Below are 22309 nucleotides of genomic sequence, written 5' to 3'. Positions count from 1 at the left end.
GTGTTTTAATGTAGGTATGTAATAAAGACACTTAAATATATACTACATTTATTCTACAAGTGTATAACATGTGAATACATCAATAGTCTGAATCATACTGCCTCTCTGATACTTCTAGGGGTTCCACCTTGGTGCCTTAGCAGGGCGGTTACTAATTTGCATATAGAGGCGGAGCTTCTATGCTCACAACATTACATCCCATCTTTTCTCAGATTTAAACTTTCAGCATCTGCCAAAGATTAGTTTAATACTAAAACAATTTCAATCATTAACATGTTTAACCACCTGATAGTCAATTCATTAGGAGAGTAGTTAATGTTCTGGTAGTTTACGAATTGTGGCATTATGGCCAGTGTCAGATAGAGCTAATGTCCAACGGTGTCAGATTTATGGCAGCGGTGAGCACTAATTGCTTGATTCACCACAAAGTTTTTGAAAACAAATTATCTGTTTGTCATTACACTGGTCGTTTTCTGAGATTAATAGCATGTCTCTGGGAGGATTGTAAATTCCAAAGAATTCCAGGTAACTCAGTTTTCGATAGAAAGTTGAGTCTGTTCAATAAATATAGACTGGTCACTAGAATTACACTGTTACATATAAAGAAATTTGCACTAGCATCGAAATGACCTGAATTAAAATTATAACAAAGTAAACAAATATTCCATTTCTTAAATATACAAAGAATGCGCAAACATATTGGTAAATTAATCTAAATCCATAAAGGGATTATTATGCCCTTTTCACAATAAATCACTTTTGCACAAAGTCTTGGAAACGTTCTGGGGGGTTTCGATTTCGCAATGAACGTCTCGGTTGTGAAGGCTCTTGTTCGTCCGTACGTACAGTGCCAGGACGGTAGAAGTCGTCGAAGTCGTCCTCGCTGTCGGAGTCTTGTATCCTTATCAGCTTGAAAAAGGACGAATTGCGGGTGATTGACTTGTCTCCTCTTTTCGCTGTTATCATCGAACCATTTATCTTTGTAATTTTATATGGCTGACTGTCGAAAGGTGTGGAGAACTTGTTTGTTTTGTGTTGTTTGACAAGTACAGAGTCGCCAACGTTAAATGTTGCCGGCTTTGCATGCCGTTTTGCGTCCGCGTACGATTTCATTTTAGCTTTTTGATATGCGTCATTTTCACGAGCTTTGACTTGCACATTTTCCTTTGAAGGTTTCGATGGTGCAAATGGTAATTTTATTCTTATCTGTCTTCCAAATAATAGTTCTGCTGGACTGTATTTTGTAGTCGCATGTTTTGTAGCTCTATAGTTGCGTACGAATGCATACATGTCTGTGCGCCAATCTGCTTTTTGAGTTTTTGCTGCACGAATTACTTTTCCTATTGTTTTCATGAAACGCTCGCATTCTCCGTTTGCTTGAGGCCAGATAGGGGTTATTTTTCTGTGTTTGAAACCAAATTGTTTTGAAAAGTTTTGAAAGTCTGCACTATTCATCGGCGGTCCATTGTCAGTTCTCAATACTTCAGGTATTCCATATTCTGAGAATATTTTGTCAAGCTTCTCAATAACTGATTTTGCATTAAGAGATGTTATTATTTCAACAATTGGGAATCTTGAAAAGTCATCAATCAAAACAAGAAGATATTTTCCATCAGGAAATGGTCCACAGAAATCCATGCTCACTGAATCCCATGCCTGTTTTGGCATTTCAGTCATTTGAAGTGGTTCCCTGGAGTTTTTATCAGTTGCTGAGAGACAGGGAATACAACTGTTACACAAGTCCTCAACCATTTTGTCCATTTTTGGAAAGTACACCTTTTCGCGCAATAGTTGTTTTGTCCTAACTATTCCTGGGTGTCCTTCGTGTGCTATTGAAATAGCCTTCTGTTGCAACTGTTTAGGTAACACGATTCTATTTCCATGCAAGAGAACTTCGCCGTTTTTGAACGTCACAACTGTCAGTTCATTTTTCACACGTGCAAGTGTATCTAGTACCGTATTTGTTTTGTAATTTGATTTCCACGAGGATTGTCTGACGTTTTGCATCACCTGTTGTAGGTCGTTGTCACTGCTAGTCTCATTGATTATGTCATGCAACGTCATCGCTTTTGGAACATCATGGTATGTAATGAATGACAGGTATTCTTCTGCGATTTTTCCTGCGTTGCTTGCTTGCGTCTTTGTGACATCAGGGTGCCTACTTAGGTAGTCTGACATGTTTGATTCACCTGGCTTGTATATGACATCAAAATCATAGGCTTGCATTTTCATTCGCCACCGTTCCAGTCTGGCTGGCGGCTTGGACTTTGGGTTTTTGTATATGTGTTCAAGCGCTTTTGCGTCTGTTATGACGGTGAATTTGTGTCCAAATAGGTATATATGCCAGTGTTCAATTGCCCATACGATAGCTAAGTTTTCTTTCTCGGTCTGAGAGTACCTTTTCTCGGTATCTGTTAATGATTTGCTTGCATAGCTAACTACTTTCCCTCCTTGAAGCATGATTGCTGCTATGCCTACGGGGCTTGCATCTGCAACAATTTGTGTTGTCAATTTTGGATCGAAATATGTCATTACAGTTTCACTGCTTAGATCCGATTTGAGTTTATCAAAAGCATTTTGCTGTCTTTCTTCCCAAACGAATTTGACATCTTTCTTCACGAGCATTCGCAAAGGTTCTGTCGTTGTGGAGTAGTTTGGTATGAATCTGGAGACATAGTTTGTCATTGCGAGGAAGCTTCGTACTTCTGATGCGTTTTGTGGAGCAGGTGTGTTTTTGATTATTTCACACTTTTTCTTGTCAGCAGAAAATCCGTTTTCACTGAAAATATAGCCGAAGAATTCAAGCGTTTTCTTGTTGAATTCACATTTCTGTTTGTTCAGTGTGAGGCCTTTTTCCTGTAGACGTCGTAGGGCGGCTGCCAGTCTACGGTCGTGTTGCTCTTGCGAACTGCCATACACGATTATGTCATCGCTGATGTTTTGTACACCTTCAAGTCCTTCAAGTGAGGTCCGTATTGCATTTTGGAAAACTTCTGATGCACATGTTAATCCAAAGTTTAGTCTTTTGTATCGTCTTAGACCAACATGTGTAGTGAATGTGGTTATGTTGCGTGATTTCTTTGAGATTTCAAGTTGATGGTATCCCTGATTTAAATCCAATTTTGAGAATATTTTTGAACCATTTAAGTCCACAATAAGATCGTCTATTGTCGGTATAATGTGTCGAGTCCTTTTAATGGCTTCGTTAGGGAGGCGCATGTCTACACAGATACGTATTTCATTGTTTTTGCTCTTCGGTTTCGGTGCTACGACAATCGGTGATACCCAGTCTGTTGGTCCATCTACCTTTTCGATTATATCCATGTCTTCGAGCCTTTTGAGTTCAATTTCCACCTGTTTTCGAAGGTGAAATGGTATTCTTCTATGTGGTTGCACAACGGGTTGAACTGTATTGTCTACAAATAACTCAATTTGTGTGTCTTTCAATTTCCCAATTCCTGTGAATACCTTCGGGAATTTATCGCATATTTCACTTTTGCTTGTCATTGAATATATTTCTGGAACGACTTGCAGTGACACTGATGTAGAGTATGATAACAGATTGCCACTGTTTCCTTTCGTTACGTATATCATGGCTGTCGTAAAGTTGTCTTTGGTTTCTATCATTGCTTGAAACTGGCCCATAATTTTGACAGCTTCAATTGAACCGTATGCGTATACTTTCGTATCCGTTTTGTTTAATTTTGGCTTCGGTTTCATGGCGTTGTATGCTTTTTCATCAATGACATTTATCGATGACCCTGTGTCTACGAGCATTTTTAGGGCATGACCTTCGACTTTGACTTTGATTGTAGGTCGTTTGCATGATATGTCTGGCTTGTTTGAATTTATTGCAAGTCCAAATGCAAATTCGTTACTGCTTTTATCATTGTCCGAAATTTCACAGTCTGAACAATTATCGGTACCCAATGTATGCACTGGCCTTGACTGTTTGTGCTTTGAACGACAAACAATCTCAAAATGATTCATTTTCTTGCAAAAATTACATATTTTGCCGGCAGCGGGACATTGGCCATTCATGTGCGGATACTCCTTACCACAGTTTCTGCAGCTTCGTGTTTTCTGTTGTGACTGACGGTAAGTGTTGGTAGACTGTCGTTGTTGACGATGGTTTGGTTTTCGCTTTTGCCTGATTGTACAGGTGTTGTAACTGTTGTTGTGGTTGGCTGATTGTTCTATCTCGCTTGCGTTTTTGTCAGATAGTTCTAGAGATCGCGCTTCTTTGATTATTTCGTCTAAAGACATTTCTGATCTGAGCGCTTTGCGCCTTAGTCTTGTTGACGTACAGCCTTGTATTATTTGTGACTTAATTTCCTTGTCTGTATTTGCAAACTCGCAGTGTTCTCCAAGCTTTCTGAGTCGTGTGTGGAAACTGTCCAAGTTTTCGTGAGGTTCTTGCTTTGCCTGTCGAAACTTGTACACTTCGAACTCAATACTTTTCTTGGGTGCAAAATACTGGGTTAGTGCTTGCTTGGCGGCGTCAAACGTTTCCTCGACGTCTGGAAGTGTTGTAAAAATGTCATAAACATCTTCACCAGCGTAGTGCAAAAGTAACGCTCTTTTGCGTTTAGCGTCCTTGACATCCATACCAACTAGCATGATTTCTAGTCGACCTAACCACTTTTTCCAGCGACTGTCCACTGCTGTTTCAGTGACATTGAATGATGGGAATACTGGTAATCCTTGAGCCATTTTTTGGTAAATAATCAGTCCTACTAATTAATTACACAGCACAGTTTTTTTTTACACAGTTAATCCGCTTTTCATGTGTTTTACACTTTTATCCTCGTCGCCATTGTTGTGTTTTAATGTAGGTATGTAATAAAGACACTTAAATATATACTACATTTATTCTACAAGTGTATAACATGTGAATACATCAATAGTCTGAATCATACTGCCTCTCTGATACTTCTAGGGGTTCCACCTTGGTGCCTTAGCAGGGCGGTTACTAATTTGCATATAGAGGCGGAGCTTCTATGCTCACAACATTACAAATATTTAAATATTTTTTTACAAAAGCCGTTTCTTAATATATTCATCGTACGATTACAAAAAGGTAAGGTGGATTAGAGCACTATATAAAGTGATAACATCAATTAGTTTTGGCGGCTGTGTACGGGCAATCCACACGAGCGCGGTTCCTCTAGTTGATATATCACTGTAAAATACTTTGTTCTTTCAAGAGTATAAATTATGGCTAATCGTATACATTTAAAGTAGTAAAATTGTAAGTATAATTATTACAAATAAAATTTGACTTGACTTGATTATGTACATGGGAAAAACAGCACGGTACAGTGATGTGTAGTTGGTAAAATGTTATAATTAATTCAGCTTGCTAGAAAAAATATCTTTAGGAAGTATTTTTTAAGAGGAGGTACTTAAATTATCATGTAATTAAATACTACTAGATTTTACTCATATGATCAGAAACAGTAGCGAACAAAGGCATTGTTGCTCCTATGATTGGGTCAATCCCCAATCGTAACAACTCGGCCATCTCCGGCAAGCTTTGAGATAGCTAATTCCTGTTGGATACTTTGCCGAGGTGTTCCGATTGGGTCAATCCCTACCCACTGGTAATCATTAAAACCCTGCCCGGCCACCGTCCTGACAATATCATCACCTACCACTGTGTAAGTATATTAATTGCAAATGCCACTTTTATAGATACTTGCCGAAAAACAACACAAGTAGTTGAATGTGATTGACAGATTTTAATGATATTTAAATTTGAAACAATCATGAATAGATATTAGGCCTTGTAATATAATTTGATGATTGTATTTATATTCAAAATGCCGCTGATATACTTAATGGTATTTGAATATCTTATCTTGTCTAGTGGGTGTATGCCATCCCACTGAAAACTAAAGTCCTTTTCCTTGGAGATAAAGAATACAAGATATTCAGTGAAACACCTTATAATTCTCAATTTCTTTTGTTTATTTTCTAAGTTATAAAAGATTATTTTCACGTTGAGCATTTAAAAGAGGGATCTGTCCAGGTGCGGAGCAGCCTTCTTAATACCATGTAGTTTTGGGATCACCTTTTTGCCTTTGGGAGACTGTTCCATACCTTGCTGGCCTCAAAGCGGTTCTCCCCATGTTTAGTTGTTCTTACGGATGGTACATCCACACCGTTTTTATAGCTGCGATTAAAATTACATGCTTTAAATAAAAGCTACAAGGTTTTGAACATAACCTGGTGATAAACTGTACAGACATTTGTAATTTTCAATAGCGATGTATCATACCCTACTTAGGTATAATAGACGGCTATTACAGATAGTGAATATGCGTTTGAACGATTTAACAACCATATTCTGATCTGTATATTATCTGCAAGTAATGATTCAACATATGGCAACAAATAAATATTACCTTTAATCCTATTTTAACATAATGCTAAGTATAAAATACTGAGTAAACTGTATGCAACACGGATTTGGTAACATCTGCAACAATTACTGCATATCATATGATAGGGGGTTCAGTGAAAAATGAAAAAATAAATATTAAAATGGTTTAAATTTGTAATACTGAAAAGAGGACATTTAAAAAAAACACGAAAAATTTTATTTGGTGAAAAAAATATCCCAGTAGAAGCAAAGTTATAAGCATTTAAGTCCCTGAAGATGGCACATTTTGTAATCACAAGCTCTTTTATATATATGAGGACTGTATAAAAATGGCACCGTTTTTTGTGCAATCTTGCATTTCATTGAAATGAGATGTCCGTGTCAAATCAGAGATATTGGAAAGTATTCATATTCTGAAAGATTATGATGTATTGAATATTTTAGAAAATTTATAAAATGCAAAAATCCAATATGGCGGACAAAATGGCCACCGTAGATAAGAAAATAGCAACATACATTGGACTTTATTTTAAAATAAATAACTATGACGACTAAATAAGTAGATGTTTATACATCATGATGTATATAAGAAAGTATATATTTACTGATATGTTATGACATACGGAATACCTTTGAAAAATAATTTCATGCAAAAACTCCAATATGGCCGCGCCGCTGCATTAGAAAATACATTATATATTTACACATATACTTTTGTATGTGCACTATGATGTTCAAAACATTGAAAATTGATCAATGTGTACTCAGTTTATAGTTAGATATGGTTTCTATAAAAATAATAGTTAAGGAAAATACTATTGTTGCAAATATGGGTGTTTTTATCAGGCAATAGTTGAAAATGGATGGTGTTCATTGTTTCATTTATATCTTGTGTAGGTTTCAAAAGTATTTGTAAGATTTAACTAATCATGTAGTTCTCTAAATGTTTAAAAAGTATTTCCATTTTAAAAGATGTGTCAATAAATGAAGTTAAACTGGTAATATTTGATAACCATCCCAAAGAAAATGGGTTGCTTCCCATGCACACACTTTTTTCAAAGACATTCATACATTTGTCAACCTCGTTGGCCATATTTACAAACACATGCATTTTACAAATATTATTCGACAATTTGCACAATTCTGTTTTCGTATCATGTGAGTATGTGTCCCAATTTTTAACAATGGCTGGCATCAAAGACTCTCTCAATTCCTGTAGTTGTTTATTGAAGATTGGATTGATGGCACCTTGGTCAGATATTGTTGCAACAATTGTACTAACTAATTGTGCAATGCCATTTTGATCATGTTTGAGTGCATTTGATAGTTCAGACAAGTTTTATTGAGATGTTTCAAACAATGTTTTTGAGTCTCCTCCAGCAATTTCTGACAAACCTAGGCTGTATATTATATTATCTGATGTTGTAATCTGAAATGATTGGAAGACGATGGAATTTTGATGTAGCATCTTGATGTAAGCAATTTCCCTTGACTGTTGAAGCATCACTACCCGCATTGACCATAGCCTCTGCAACCTGAATCTGTGCCACCCGTTTTGATTCAATTCCGAGACGTGATAGGACACCAGTGTTAGGAAGCCTACTGAGTGTCTTCCCTGTCAAACTTTGCACAACTGTTTTCATTACACCATTCACCCTTTTCTGGCTAACTCCAAATTCATTGACTAAAGTCGGACTTCTGATGTGTACTGGTCATTATAAAAGCTCATTATTTCATTATCATTCAAAACTTCATTAATCTCATAGAGTTCCGCAATTTGATTTTCCTTTTCTAGGATTTCATGTCTAAGTGTGTGAATTTTATCATTATTTGCTTCCATTTCAAATTTTCTAGATTTTTTGAGCCTACAAATCTAACAATGATTTTCTGTCATTTTTCAGCTTATTAATTTCAGATTGCAGTGATTCATTTTTTCTTCTACATCACTCTTTTCCAGTTTGACTTGTTCTAGTTCTGTTTCTATTTCGTCAACCTTATTTTCTTTGTTTTGTATTGCTTTCTCTCTGCGTTTTGATTTTTTGTTCAGATTTCTTGTAGAATGTTTCTTAACTTTTCACGTAACATTGAAATTTCATTGGTTGTTTTATCTAGCTGGTCTGATTTGTGTTGAAATTTATGTTGCCATCATGACTGACTCTACTTTATGTTACAAGCTGTGATATTCTCTTTTATACTTCATGGCTTCACCGTAGCGATCATTCATCATATCTTACAATTTCATCTCAATGTCAAGTTTTTTTTCCATAATGTTCAATTTGAAAAGAAAGGTTTTCATTTGTATCTTCAACATGTTCTATTTCTCTCTTCAAATTGTGATTCTCCTGAACAACTTTCCTTGCAGCATCTTGCACTTGTCTTATTTGGTTTTCATCTGCAAGCGTAATATTTTCAGTAATCTTTTATTCAGGTGCATGAAAACCAGATTGCAAAAGCGAACGCAATTCACCATCCCTCTTTATTTTTCTCAACTTCTGGCATTTCTGACTTAAACGAAAAATCTTCACCCGGAGACACGATTCAGGTGTTGCCGTGATCGCACCTATTATGAATACTAAACGTGTTTTTCTAAATGAGTTCAGAGGCAAAGACTTAATACTTTATAGATGAAATTAGAAACAATCTACAATCAACAAGCTCTGTGTTTATACCGAGCAAAAGATTGACCGAAATTATAGGCGGACGGATGTTGCTATCGGTTTTTGGTGCTCGTTAGTTGCATAAATAGTGTATCTTTGCTAACGGATTTTAAGTCCGACTATCAACTAGTCTCTGTGATCAATTCGAATCAATTCGTTTTACACATACACACACACATACATTGGTAAAACGGACGTGCAGCATAAAAATGTTTTTATTAAAAAAACGAGTGTATCTACGTGATGTTAGTTAGCTTTTTTAAAAGCTTATTTTTTCTTGTAAACAGTCAACCCCGGGAAAAACAAAACTAGGTCAACCAATCGAGAGCGTTCTTCACGTCACGTGACCTATCTACTGCGGACATAAACAATCGACATTGTGCGACAAAAACAAGGCGAAGAAAAGGCTGGTTTTGCAAAATAGAGCGAAAGACAGTTGTTTTTGAGCTTGGTACTTTCACAAGTACGGTGGTAAGAAACTGTTGGTTGTAACTTTTATCATTCTAGCTTCTTTGTTAAGTGCGCAAAATGGAAACAGTTGTCAATGGCCAAGTCGAAATCCAAAATGGCGAAATCGACGATATGGAAATGACTGGGGATGTTGACCCGATTAGCAGCCTGGACGAACCCGGAAAACCAATTAGGCTCATTCGTAAAGCAAAGCGAATCAATCGAACAAACTCGGGAGGGGATGCCACCACCAGCAATGGCAACGGAACGGATAAGGCTTTGCCAGCGCTGAAAAACAGTCGCAAGTCGAGGGACGCTCGCGGAAGGGGCGAGCCGAAGAAAGGTATAGGGCTACATCTTTGCATTTTTAAGATGCCAATCGACGTTTTGTACTTCTTGCTATGTAAATACTCCAAAATAAAATGCATTCTATTGTTTATTTTGTTGGGAAAAAAATAAATTCATAAAATATGAAGAGTTACATGTATATTTTATGATTATGTATAATTAATTGAATTGTGTATAAAAATTGTCATCAATGCAATAATTTATCAAATCTAGATCTGAAGTTATTTATAAACTTCATGCATTTCATCAGCCTGAAATTCAATTCATGTTTATTGTCATGGATGAAATCAGCTGAGTGGTATACACACAAAGGGGTCATATCAAGGTTAACATCGTTCTCTTTGTGATGTTTTACAACAAAATTGCATTGAGACTTATAATGCTAACCTGTTTATCCGGTGTACTTAGAGTAACACTAAACTCAGTTGAATTTTTTTTATTATGGTTGACAGGAGTTGATTTGATTGATAATTCATGATTATTTTTTGCCATGTCATTGTTTTGGCCGGTCTGAAAATGTTTGCACTAGGTCTAAGAAATATGGAATGGAAACAACTACTCACAGTTTTACAATAGCCTGACTCGTACAAAAAATTCTGTGGGACTGTATAGGAGAATAATGGGGCTTTTTAAGTGAAAATTAGGAGGCTTTAGGCCTCTTCATCTTGGGAAAATTTAATGTTAAACTTTTTAAGCTCATTTATTCAAAATAATGGAAGTTTAACATAAAAGATAAGCACAAACAATGATTCCACCCCAATGATTATCTTTAAAAATATGCAAACAAATGTCTAAAATTATGGAAAAATGTACTTGTATCAATTGGTAACTTGTTGAAATTTTGCCCTCAGTGAAAGATGAAATAGCCCTGTCCTAAATATTATTTAGAATCCTGAGTGATGACAACACTTAAAAGAAAACAGCTTTTTGTTTATGCTTGCGGTTACATAGCAAAATAAAAACAGTGAAAAATAACTTCAGAAGTATTTAAATTATCAATTGTAGTTACTTCCCTTTGATCAAAATTGAATGTCTCACTTTTGAAACAGCAAATTAAAACAAAAAAAAGTTTGTTAAGGAAAAGCAGTTTACAAGTTTTGGTATTGAATGTATTTTGTTAAAAAACAAACTTACCATTTAAAGGGAAATCCTAGTTTTTAATCATTGAATGCTTGCTCTTGCGTGGACAATTACAAAATCATTACAAATAAACCAGCAAATTCTCAAACTTAAATTGAATGTGCAATCACCTTTTTTATATATTTTCAAACTGTGTCTTTGTTATACAAATTTCCCATACAATTCACACAACAAACAATAAACCAAAATACCCCCACCATACCCTCTGAATACGTCAATTGTCAAAAACTAAGCGAGGTCTTCAAACATTTCTTTGTCATGTGAAACCCCAGCATGCAAATGATGATTTAATTGCATCAGACTGTTGTATTGACAATAATGAAATACCAACGATCCCTTTTTGTTTTTTGAAAATGTCCAGACATGTTCTGTTCGCTGACCCTAAGTAGCCTCACTTAAAATGTAAAAAAATTAATGGTATTCCACCACCACACATGTATTAATGCTCCATTAAAGTAATTTGTCTTAGCTGGTAAGAGGATTGTTACTTGAATCTTTAATACATCAGAAAGACTTACTTTAATCAAATATGATCTAACACTGAAATAATTCTCTGTGGCTTCATCCTGAGGTGGTTAAAGTTTAAATAATGGCCATTTGGGCCAATTGATCACATGCCACTGCAAACAATCTAAGGATGGCTTAATTATAAAGACTGGTGAAATTATCAAAATGGAAATTGGTTCTATTTTCTACCCAGGATATGGGCTTCAGAGTGATTTTGTAAGCTATTGATTATTGTCACAATCTACTTTAAAGATAAAATATAAACTAAAGACTGATGAATGATTTGACCACAGGTGGTTCAGGGGGTAAGGGCACATGGGGCGCCCCAGGGGATGAATTGTTCGTAGATGGGAGCTGCAGGGACGCCAACGACCCAAACTATGACTCAGATAATCAGGTAAACTGACTGCCTGTTTTTGGCTGGTATGTTTTTCAAAGGAAAATGTCCCAGTATTGTCATAGCCTTGATTTGTTAACATGTCCTTGCCATCAGTGGGGAATTATTTTTTTCAAGGTATTCATGAAACTTTGTATGCTTGTAGGCATTTTACAATTGAATACATTTGATACATGATGTGTGGCAAGGCCTCTTATTCTGGATTATAATTGTTGGGTTGAATACTTGCATGCCTTTTTGCCTACTGTGATGAGTAGTGGAAGGCTGGCATCAACTAGTTTAGCTCTAACTTGTTCTTTGAGTATTTAAATTTAATTTGCTTTATTGACTCAATACTTTAACCAGTGGGTTAAATAAGCACAAACCCAGCACTGGTGAAGTGCTTCCTGGGCTTGCTGAAATTCAGGATTTTATAAAGAAGGGCTTGTTGAAAATCATTGATGCCAAGTACTTATGTCAGAATTCTGGTTTGTTCATTCAATGTTTAATTTTGATAATTGGTTAATCTGAATATGATTTATTGTTCTTATTGCTTATGGAGCCCTTTGTTCAATGAAAAACAAAAGCTGCTTAAATTAGTGTATCAGTACTCGAAAGTGTATTTCAATGGTCAACATCTTGTTGCTAAGTTTCATTGCAATACTAGCTTGGAAAATAACATTTTGGTGGTAATAAGTAAGAAATCAGACAAATTTTTTAAAACCTTACCTTCACTCTCAATTCTAACATTCTGTTAAATGTAATACACTAAAGCTTCTTATTGTATGAGTACATATATAAATACATATGTTAGAAGTTCTACAAAAAGTCATAGAGCGCAGTGAGGCCACTGACCAAGATAGCTTGCTCCATTTTGTAGAATATCAAAATTAACACTAACCAATTTTGTGTTGGCACTGATGTTTGACCATCAGACTCCAACCCCTGTGTAGTCATGATTTTATGGTATTTGGGCATGAAAGTTCAACTGTTGCTTGCAGCTTGCAGTTGTAAAAAGTCATGAAAAATGTGATAGTGGTGACAGCTGGAAAATAGAAGTACTCTTATAACCACTACCTTACTGTTTGATAAGGTCAAATACAACCATGAAAATATGACCGATAAGGTCAAATACAACCATGAAAATATGACCGGTTACAATACATAATATTTATTTATCTGTTTAGGGTGATTATGTGGTTGAGAAGATAGAGCCGTTGGTGACTCCGGAGGAGTTTGACAAGATAGTCTCCCCAATTATTCTGGAGTACTTCAATCACAGCATTACCAAGGAGGTTGAGGTAAGGTAGAAGTCTTGATGAAAAATTGTTATTTCGATACGTAGTAAAACTTGTTTGCAAACTGTAACAGAACGCTTGTTCGGTTACTGTTAACATTTTAAAATTGTGGATGGTTATTTTAGGAAAACAATGTCTTGTTTCCACTTGCAATTTACAATAAACTTGACAAAGTTTCATAAGTTATGTAGACATATATATCAGGTTTAGATATCCTTAAAATTGGATCGTTATTCAGTAATTCTTGTGCCTTCAACAATTTTGGTAATGCTTTTCCTTACTTGAATTGCTGTATTGTGAAGCGTATGTGGAAAAAGTATGGTAGTAAGAATATTTTTTAAAATATGGTTATAGGCAACAATATTTTTCTGACATTTTATTTGTGATTTTTCTGCAATTTTATTTCACAGACCAGTCTGGACGAAATAAACATCAGCAAGATGAAGAGTCGCGTCGTTGAACTTGCAATATCGCTGGCTATGGACCGGAAGGCCAGTCAGCGGGAATTAATATCCATCCTCATTTCTGATCTCTATGGAAAAATCATTTCACCTAAAGACATTTCTACGGGTTTTGACAATTTGCTCAAGGGTTTAGCAGATCTTGTGATTGACTTACCTGAAGCACCAAAAGTAAGTGTTCTCTTGTTAATCCTTAACTTTCGGGTCATCTGTTTTACCAAGGGAAAAGAGTGAAGCGATTTTGATCACCTTTGCGTCATCGACACATTTAAATTTTGCCCATAACTAGTCAGTGTTTCAAGATTTTTGCATGAAACTTGGTACATGTTTTGCCAGGTACACTACACAAAGAGTTACTAGGCTAATTGCAATAGCTATCATTTAGGCTTAAGAGTTAATATTTTTTTGTTTTTTGTTTAAAAGCTTCTGTATTAAATTATATGTACATACCAATTTAATATACTTGGCATTTGAAACCTAAAACAACTTGCATTAAACACATTGATAACATTTATTGTCAAGTTTATATGATTTTAAATTCTTCACAGCTCAATAATATGTGCTTTCACCTTGATATACCATGCCCCTTAACTGCAGCACCCTGCCCTTTTTTAAAACTGGGCAAAGACCCTAATTGGCTTGAGCTGTCAGAGTGCCTTCTTCACTATATAGATATAATAAACAGACAACTTGTGGTATTGTTTGTGTATAAATTGTTCATTTTTATTGCCATTATATTACATGTAGTCAATGTCAATTATACACAGACATTTCCATGTAGAACCTTGAATGGAAACAAAACTAGTGTTCTTAAGCTATTGACGATATTATACAAAACTTTAGGCAAGTCGAATAACCTACCAGTATGATAGACCATATTATTCATCTCGTTTTGTACAGATGCTGGGTATGTTCATGGCGCGTGCGGTGGCGGATGATTGTCTGCCGCCAAAGTACATTATGAGTTACAAGGGCGAGGTGGACAACACGGCAAAACAGGCCGCCCTTGAGAAGGCTGAGTTGCTACTCAGTCAGAAACATGGCATTGTGAGGCTGGACAACATCTGGGGGATCGGTGGTGGTATCCGACCTGTCAAATACTTAGTTAAACAGGTTGGCAATGTTATTTGTGACCTTGATATGTGAATTCGCTTCAGTTTTTAGCTCCACTGGCCGAAGGCCATGGAGCTTATGTCGTCACAGATTGTCCGTCGTGAGTGCGTGCGTGCGTGCGTAAACTTTTACTTTAAACGACATCTCCTCTGAAACTGATAAGCGGATTTTGACAAAACTTCACAGGAATGTTCCTTTGGTGGTCCTTTACCAAAATTGCTCAAATGGTTCCGGTCCATTGCACAATATGGCCGCCAGAGCTAAAAATAGCAAAATCTTTAAACGACATCTCCTCTGAAACGGTTCGGCAGATTTTGATGAAACTTGACAGTAATGTTCCTTGGGTGGTCCTTTATTAAAATTGCTCAAATGGTTCTGGTCCATTGCACAATATGGCCGCCACAGCTAAAAATAGCAAAATCTTTAAACGACATCTCCTCTGAAACGGATAGGCAGATTTTGATGAAACTTGACAGAATTGTTCCTTGGGTGGTCCTTAACCAAAATTGCTCAAATGGTTCCGGTCCGCTGCACAACATGGCTGCCAGGGCAAAAAAATAGAAAAACCTTTAAAGAACATCTTCTCAGAAACCGATGATCAGATTTTGATGAAACTTAACAGAAATGTTCCTTGGATGGTCCTTTATCAAATTTGCTTCAATGGTTTCGGTCCACTGCACAAGATGGCCCCCAGAGGTAAAAATAGAAAAACCTTTAAACGACTTCTCCTCAGAAACCGATGATCGTATTGCAATGAAACTTGACAGAAATGTTACTTGGGTAGTCCTTAACCAAAATAGCCCAAACAGTTCTGGTCTGCTGCACAACATGGGCACCAGAGCTAAGAATAGAAAAAAACGTTAAACTACATCTTCTCAGAAACCGATTATCAGATTTTGATGAAACTTTACATAAATGTTCATCGGGATGCCCTTTAACCAAAATTGCCCAAATGGTTCCGGTCCGCTGCACAACATGGCTGCGAGAGTTAAAAATAGAAAAACCTTTAAGGACTTCTCGTCCGCAGTCTTCACGAAAAACATTTTAACCTACTAGCCAGTTGGACTAGCATAATGGCATATTTTACTAGTCCGAATGACAATCTAGTAGTCCGACTATTTTGCCACATTATAAAACTGTATGCTTGAGGTAAATACCTATTTCAATTGAGCAGCTTGCAGTTTGAGTAAACATTTCTTTATTATGATGCTCATGCAGTGATAGGGAGTGACATCCTTCTGTTGGGAATAGTGCTCCTTGTTTTTCAGAACCTATGGGTACTATGTAAAAACAAAAGGCATCTTGCTTGAATAGACTGTAATAATATCAACATGGTTAGAAAAGAAATGCCATGCTTTAATAGCTTTGATTACATTTTACTACTGAATTACCTCCCTTTAATAGAAAAAAAAATAATGTCTTAATTTTTCACGTATAGCATCTTTAAATAATTTTTAAACAATAATAATTTATGAGTAAACATATAAGCATAAAGTTCTCACAAAAAGATCAATTTAAAAACCGTACATTTATACATAGGAAAGTATATATAGACTGAACATTAATTTTCGTTTAAGTGACATTCTGAAAGTTTATGAAACAGCTATTTTTAGTAACTTAAATGGCCGAAAAGTGTAAGTGAAACACCAAGTCGATTCTATCTCGTCAGTTCTTGTTCAGGTTAGATATTTGCTTCATAATCTATTCAGATTAAATGTTAACCGATGATCAGATTTTGATGAAACTTGACAGAAATGTTCCTTGGGTGGTCATTAACCAAAATTTGTTAAATGGTTCCAGTCCACTGCACACCATGGCTGCCAGAGCTAAAAAATAAAAAAAACTTTATACGACGTGTCGTCGAAACCGATGACCTTTTTTCGATAAAACTTGACAGAAATGTTTGTTTGGTGCTCCTTTACTCAAATTGCCCAAATCATTTCGGTCCACTGCACAACATGGCAGCCAGAGCTATTAAAGTAAAAAAAAAAATTAAATAACTTCTCCTCAAAAATTGATGATTGTATTTCTATGAAACTTGACGAAAATGTTCGTTAGGTGGTCTTTGCTTGAACCTTTTGGCCAGTGGAGCACAGGCACTGATGTGCCTCTTGTCAGTTCTATTGGCAAATCGGCATCTTACCTTTGACCAATTACAAATGGTATAGACAGTTTTATAGCCACGACACAAGCGTATATACACTAAGATTATAATGTAATACACAATAACCTTAAGACATGGATAAAAACAACATAAATGAACATTGTTTTATTTAATATGATACATCTAAACAGCTTATATAATATACTGTAGCTAAATCTTCTGTTATGTTGTGTAACAATTCAATGAAAAAACGGTTGGCATGCTTTGAACATGACGTCATTCAGTAATGTATTTATAGAATTAAACCAATCACCTATGATATCTGTATTAACTGTCGTCATTCAGTACTGTATTTATAGAATAAGTACTGTATATATAGTAATAATATAGAATTAATCAATGGCCTATGATATCTGTATAAACTGTACCTATGACGTCTATTTGATATGAGAACTTCAAATAAAAGTGCGTATGATTCCTGTGTGCATTTGATTGATTCTCGTGCTATGTTTCTTACCATTAAATTGATGGATGATAACTTCATTTATCATTTTGTTAAGACAATCTTGATACATGTCTTGTTTTCAGAAGTAATGTCATACATTATTGAGCTTTCCTGAATACACATGTACTATCTATGATGTTTAAAGCTGCACTCTCACAGGTATGCCATTTTAACAACTTTTTATTTTTTGTCTTGGATAGAGCAAATTTTGCATAAATATCTGCGAACCAATGATATAAGATTGCTGACAAAAAATAAGATCGTAGATTTTCCCATTTCCGTTCGAAAATTAATGTTTTATGGCTTAAACCGTAACGGTTTAAGAAAAATGCATAAAACATCAATTTTTGAACTTAAATATAAAAATCTGCATTTAATTTTTTGTCAGCAGGCTTAACTGGTTTCCATGGATTTTCGCAAAAAATGGCTCGTTCCAAGACAAAAAAATAAAAAAAGTTGACAAAATGTTCAATCTGTGAGAGTGCCGCGTTAATACCTTTTAGTTTTGTTAGCTAACAACCAAATATTTGGAAGCTACATGTACATACTGGTGCATCAGAAAACATTCAATTAAATTTAACAAACAAACACATTGAAATAAAAGAACTTGTGTACCTCATTTGCTAATCCTTAAAAGCATTTGATGGGTATTCCCTCACCATTAGGCTCTAAGTAATGTACCCCAGTAAAACTATATGGTCGGTCCACTATTATAAATCCAATTATCACGTAGTTAAATAGGAGTTAACAGCCATTTAACAGGCTAGCTATAGGGGGCAATAAACTACTGTGGGATGGCTAAAGAAGAAATTCTCAATACCTTTAAAGAAATAATGCAGCCACTGAATATTCCAGCGATTGGTAGTGCTAAGAAAAGTTGCTCTATTTCAGATGGTGCTGCTGTTGAAGGAGTACCTGTCGTCCAGTGACATCATTGAAGCGACAAGGTGCCTCCAGGAGTTAGAGGTGCCCCACTTCCACCATGAACTAGTCTATGAGGTGAGGGGCTCACAAGCTTTTTTATGGATAGGGTTGGGTCTTTTAAGAGGATGGGATTTTCCAGAACATCCAGGAATTGGAAGTGCCACATTTCCATCATAAACTAGTCTAGGAGGTGAGGGGCTCTCTAGCTTTATTTTAAGGGATAGGTTTGTATCTTTTAAGAGGATGGGATTTTTTCCAGAGCAACCAGAAATGAGAGGTACCACACTTCCATCATGAACTAGTCTATGAGGCGATGGGCTTTTGCCTTTTATTGAGAGTGAAGGGGGTGGTTCTTAAGTAAATGGGATTTTTCAGAGCCTTCAAGTAGTTGATTCACATCTCTCTAACTATGAACATGACAAGTTGTTTGCATATCTTGTCTTGTACTGTGACAGTGGTTGAAGATGGTATGCAGCCAGTCGGCGGAGAGAATGTCAGCATGTTCCTTTTTACAAGCAATCTCTCTTATAGTTCGCACAATTTTTTCCTTACAGGCCACTGTGATGGTGTTGGAAGATGGTACGGAGCGACCAGCAGAGAGAATGTCCAAGTTTCTTCAGTCTCTGTACGAACACTGCATCTTAACCCCGGAACAAGTGGCTCAGGTATAAACACAACTCTATATACTGAGTCGGCTAGGTTGGTGTAAAAGTTATGCTTATGCAGAATTAAATCATTGAAAATAATTATGTAGTGGTATTTAATATTTTGATAACAGTTGTTAACATATTGCTATTTTCATATTTTAGTGCAATTCCGTATTAATGCCAAAGATAATTATGAAATAGAAATTGCTGTTGACAAAATGTGAACAATTATAATGCAAGCATTCTACTTTTGATAACCTTTTTTTCTAAAGAATCCATGTTGCCAATTTGCCGTCATAACAATTTTGAGTAGAAAGCAGGGGATGTTAGACATTTGTAGGGCTATATAATTGTCATACTGATGTAAAAGAATCCACATTCTGATTGTTGGCTCTCTCAAGAGCCAAATCCCCCTTGCCTGGTTAAATTTTGTAAGAACACCGTAAGGTACATATTTCAAGTTTCATGTGGAAATGACAGACTTAGGCTAAATATTATATGTGTATTTGTCACCAACCATAAAATTCAGGGATTCAAGCGAGTGTTTGACAACATGCCGGACATCAACTTGGATGTGCCGAATGCCTACACGCTTTTGGAAAGATTCGGGGATTTGTGTCATCGTGATGGCTTCATTGATGAAGCCACTTACAGGGAGCTGCCTAGGGGGTGAGTATTTATTTTTAATATCTCAAGTCTTAATGGTCTATTATAAAGCAATTAGTGTTGAGCTTGACCACTAAGGTCTATTCCATTTAAGCATATGACCCCCGGGGGGAAGGCACCCACCCATTAAGAAAATAATTGCCTTCCCCCCTTGGGTTGATTGTTTGATGCCCTTAGATTATTAGTTTCGAAATGTGGATGAAATACTGTAATATATTTGGTGTTGGTGTTGTTGGCTTGGCTAGGTTTTTCGGGGCAAAAACTTTACCTTTAATCATGAAATAAAACCTTTTAAGACCAAGTGAATTTAAGGGACTTGAGGCACATCTTTCAACTCTGGTTTTGGTAATTGATGAGTTATTTATACTCCTTGTTTGAGGATACATTGTAGCTGTTCAGATGTTGTGTATCAGTCAGTTGATGTCAGTTTTGTAGTTTGAAATCTGGATTGCAGTGTTCTAAAGGCTGTGAGAGGCATTTATTTGGCTTTATGTTATGCTTAAACCCAGGACCTCTAAGCTGAAAGATGTGTAATTTGTATACTAGAATCCATAATGCATCAACACAAATCAAAACTATGACTTAGGCCCCTGGATAGGGGAATTATGCGAATTTCAATCACTGAAAAACATGTATTTTATCCTTTTTAGGGGAAGGAAGCGTTTCGTGTCAGAGGGTGACGGCGGAAAAATTAAACCAGCTGTTCTGTGATCTATTTTTAGTGATCTTTGACTTCAGCCAATCAAATGGCCATAATAATGTCACATGACTTAAAGCATATGTTGAGCATGGCATGTGTATTTTGTGACACCTGTTTGGGAGTGGATGTACAATTATTGGCATTTTTCATTTCACAGGCAAGTACCTGCTTAAATGAACATTTTTCACCCTTGAAAAATAAGTATTGATGTTGATTTTAATTCAAGGTTGATGTTTGGTGACTAGAAATTTAGTATAATTGTGCATCTTAAAGATATGGTTAGGTCATATTTTGTTAAAAGTTGTGTATATAATTTATTGTTACTCATAAAATGTTTGTTTATATATGTTTACAGCTGAACTTGGTGTTAAATTTTCTTCTTTTTTATTGATATTCTGGATGCATTTTATATACAATTGATATATAAATGAACTAGATGGTTGAAATTTATTTATGTCTGGATAAGTATGAACATATCGTGTCCCCTGAATCCAAAAAACCTGACTAGCTGTTAATTTGGGGAAAACACTTGAAGAAGTCCCTGAAAAGTTCTTGATTTCTTTCCTGGTTGTTCTGTATGAACCATTTACTGCTGTTTCTGTGTTGTGACATTTTCTAAGCATTCTTTGGTTTAGGTCATTTAGATAAATGTACAATCAGTTTACTGTTCTGAGCACTAGGAAATTGATTATTTTGTTATGAATTTCAAAATTTAATATACCTTGAAGGAAGTGGGAAATTGAGATTTATAAGATCTATTGAATGTATTCTGAGAATAAGCACCAAGTTTAGATGTTTTATTGTTTTAACATGTTCCGAAGACTTATTGTCGACATGCAATACAAGTGCTGTTTACTGTTTAATGATTATAATGATTATCTCATGCAGGTGATGGCTTAATTGAAGAGAATCATGTTCAAATGTGGAATTTTTATTACATATTTGTCTTTTTTTTCTGTATAACTTGTTTGCTTTTTACGTGTCTTCAAGTTGATAGAAAAAAATAGGTTAACATTTTATGATGCATTCTTTTCATCAATAAATTTACTAGATACATTACTGTTGTATAGTGAAATGTGCATAGTAACCAATTTTCATTTTAAGTTCACCTTTGTGGCAAACTCTATTAGAAAATGATGTCAATCTCAGCTTATTTCAGGATTTTGTTACACTTATAGGTGGCTTTCAAGTAGGTCATGTACATAAACAGAACATGACCAAATGTAGACTAATATTCACCTATGAATTTGTTGCTTATGTATTTGATAGTTAACTACATGTACCATGACGAGTCCCTATTTATCGATCTTGTGCTTGTTAATTATTGTTTTCGGTTAAATTTATATGATTTTGCAATATTCGCATGCTCCCAGATGACGTATGATCTTTTAAAGCATGTTATGTTCATTCTCGTACATCAGAGGGATGATGCTACGCGTACAACATAGATTTATCATTATCAAACCGCTGATGAATGAGCATGGTCATGTTATGCAGTGGGCTTTAATAAATTACCATTCATGAGTTGCAGTAAAACTTGTATTATAACAGGATGTAAGCTTGCTATTATTTTATCATATCATTGTACATTCTAATAAACTACAGCACAGTTAATGGGTCTGGTAAATAACATACATGCTTACCAACGCTGAAAATTCCACAAGTGTTGAATTGCGTTGTGTGTTCATTTATAGTACTATTTGTTATGATTTCAATACACCTTAGTTACCAATACTGTTATTGTTCGTCTTCTTGTGTTCAGAATGAAACAAGGATACAAGTCAACATGGATTCTTTTTTAATAAACCTGCGAAATTATTTTATTCTTGTTCACATGAAATGATAACTAGTTGAGGATGGTACACGACCCACACTGCACTCTTAGCCTCCCTTCTTGAATCGTTTCAATATCCTTGATGAACCTGTATGCGCGGGTTCAGCCCTGGGCTTTAGGACTGAAGCCCCCCCCCCCCCCCCTCATCCCAGGTTGGCTCGAATATACACTTAAGGGTGGGCTGGATTTTTTTA

At 35.7% G+C, this 22309-nt stretch overlaps 2 protein-coding genes across 2 annotated transcripts; one reads left to right on the top strand and one right to left on the bottom strand.

Annotated features, from left to right (window-relative positions):
- Nucleotides 1-753: 753 nt before the first annotated feature.
- LOC128210784 (uncharacterized protein K02A2.6-like) lies at nt 754-4713 on the bottom strand. The gene has a single exon (XM_052915134.1). It carries the CDS (start codon nt 4711-4713, stop codon nt 754-756), a length of 3960 nt encoding a protein of 1319 aa, XP_052771094.1.
- Nucleotides 4714-9384: 4671 nt separating this feature from the next.
- LOC128211534 (programmed cell death protein 4-like) lies at nt 9385-22100 on the top strand. Its single transcript, XM_052916437.1, has 9 exons — nt 9385-9835; nt 11781-11884; nt 13051-13164; nt 13572-13793; nt 14523-14735; nt 18236-18343; nt 18823-18933; nt 19445-19584; nt 20232-22100. Exons 1-9 carry the CDS (start codon nt 9571-9573, stop codon nt 20290-20292), a joined length of 1338 nt encoding a protein of 445 aa, XP_052772397.1. The 5' UTR covers nt 9385-9570; the 3' UTR covers nt 20293-22100.
- The last annotated feature ends 209 nt before the right edge of the window (nt 22101-22309 follow it).

This window comes from Mya arenaria, chromosome 12 (assembly GCF_026914265.1).
Source record: "Mya arenaria isolate MELC-2E11 chromosome 12, ASM2691426v1".
NCBI lineage: Eukaryota > Metazoa > Mollusca > Bivalvia > Myida > Myidae > Mya > Mya arenaria.
The sequence above is the reverse complement of the archived record's forward strand: the minus strand, read 5'-3'. Positions and strand labels throughout refer to the sequence as shown.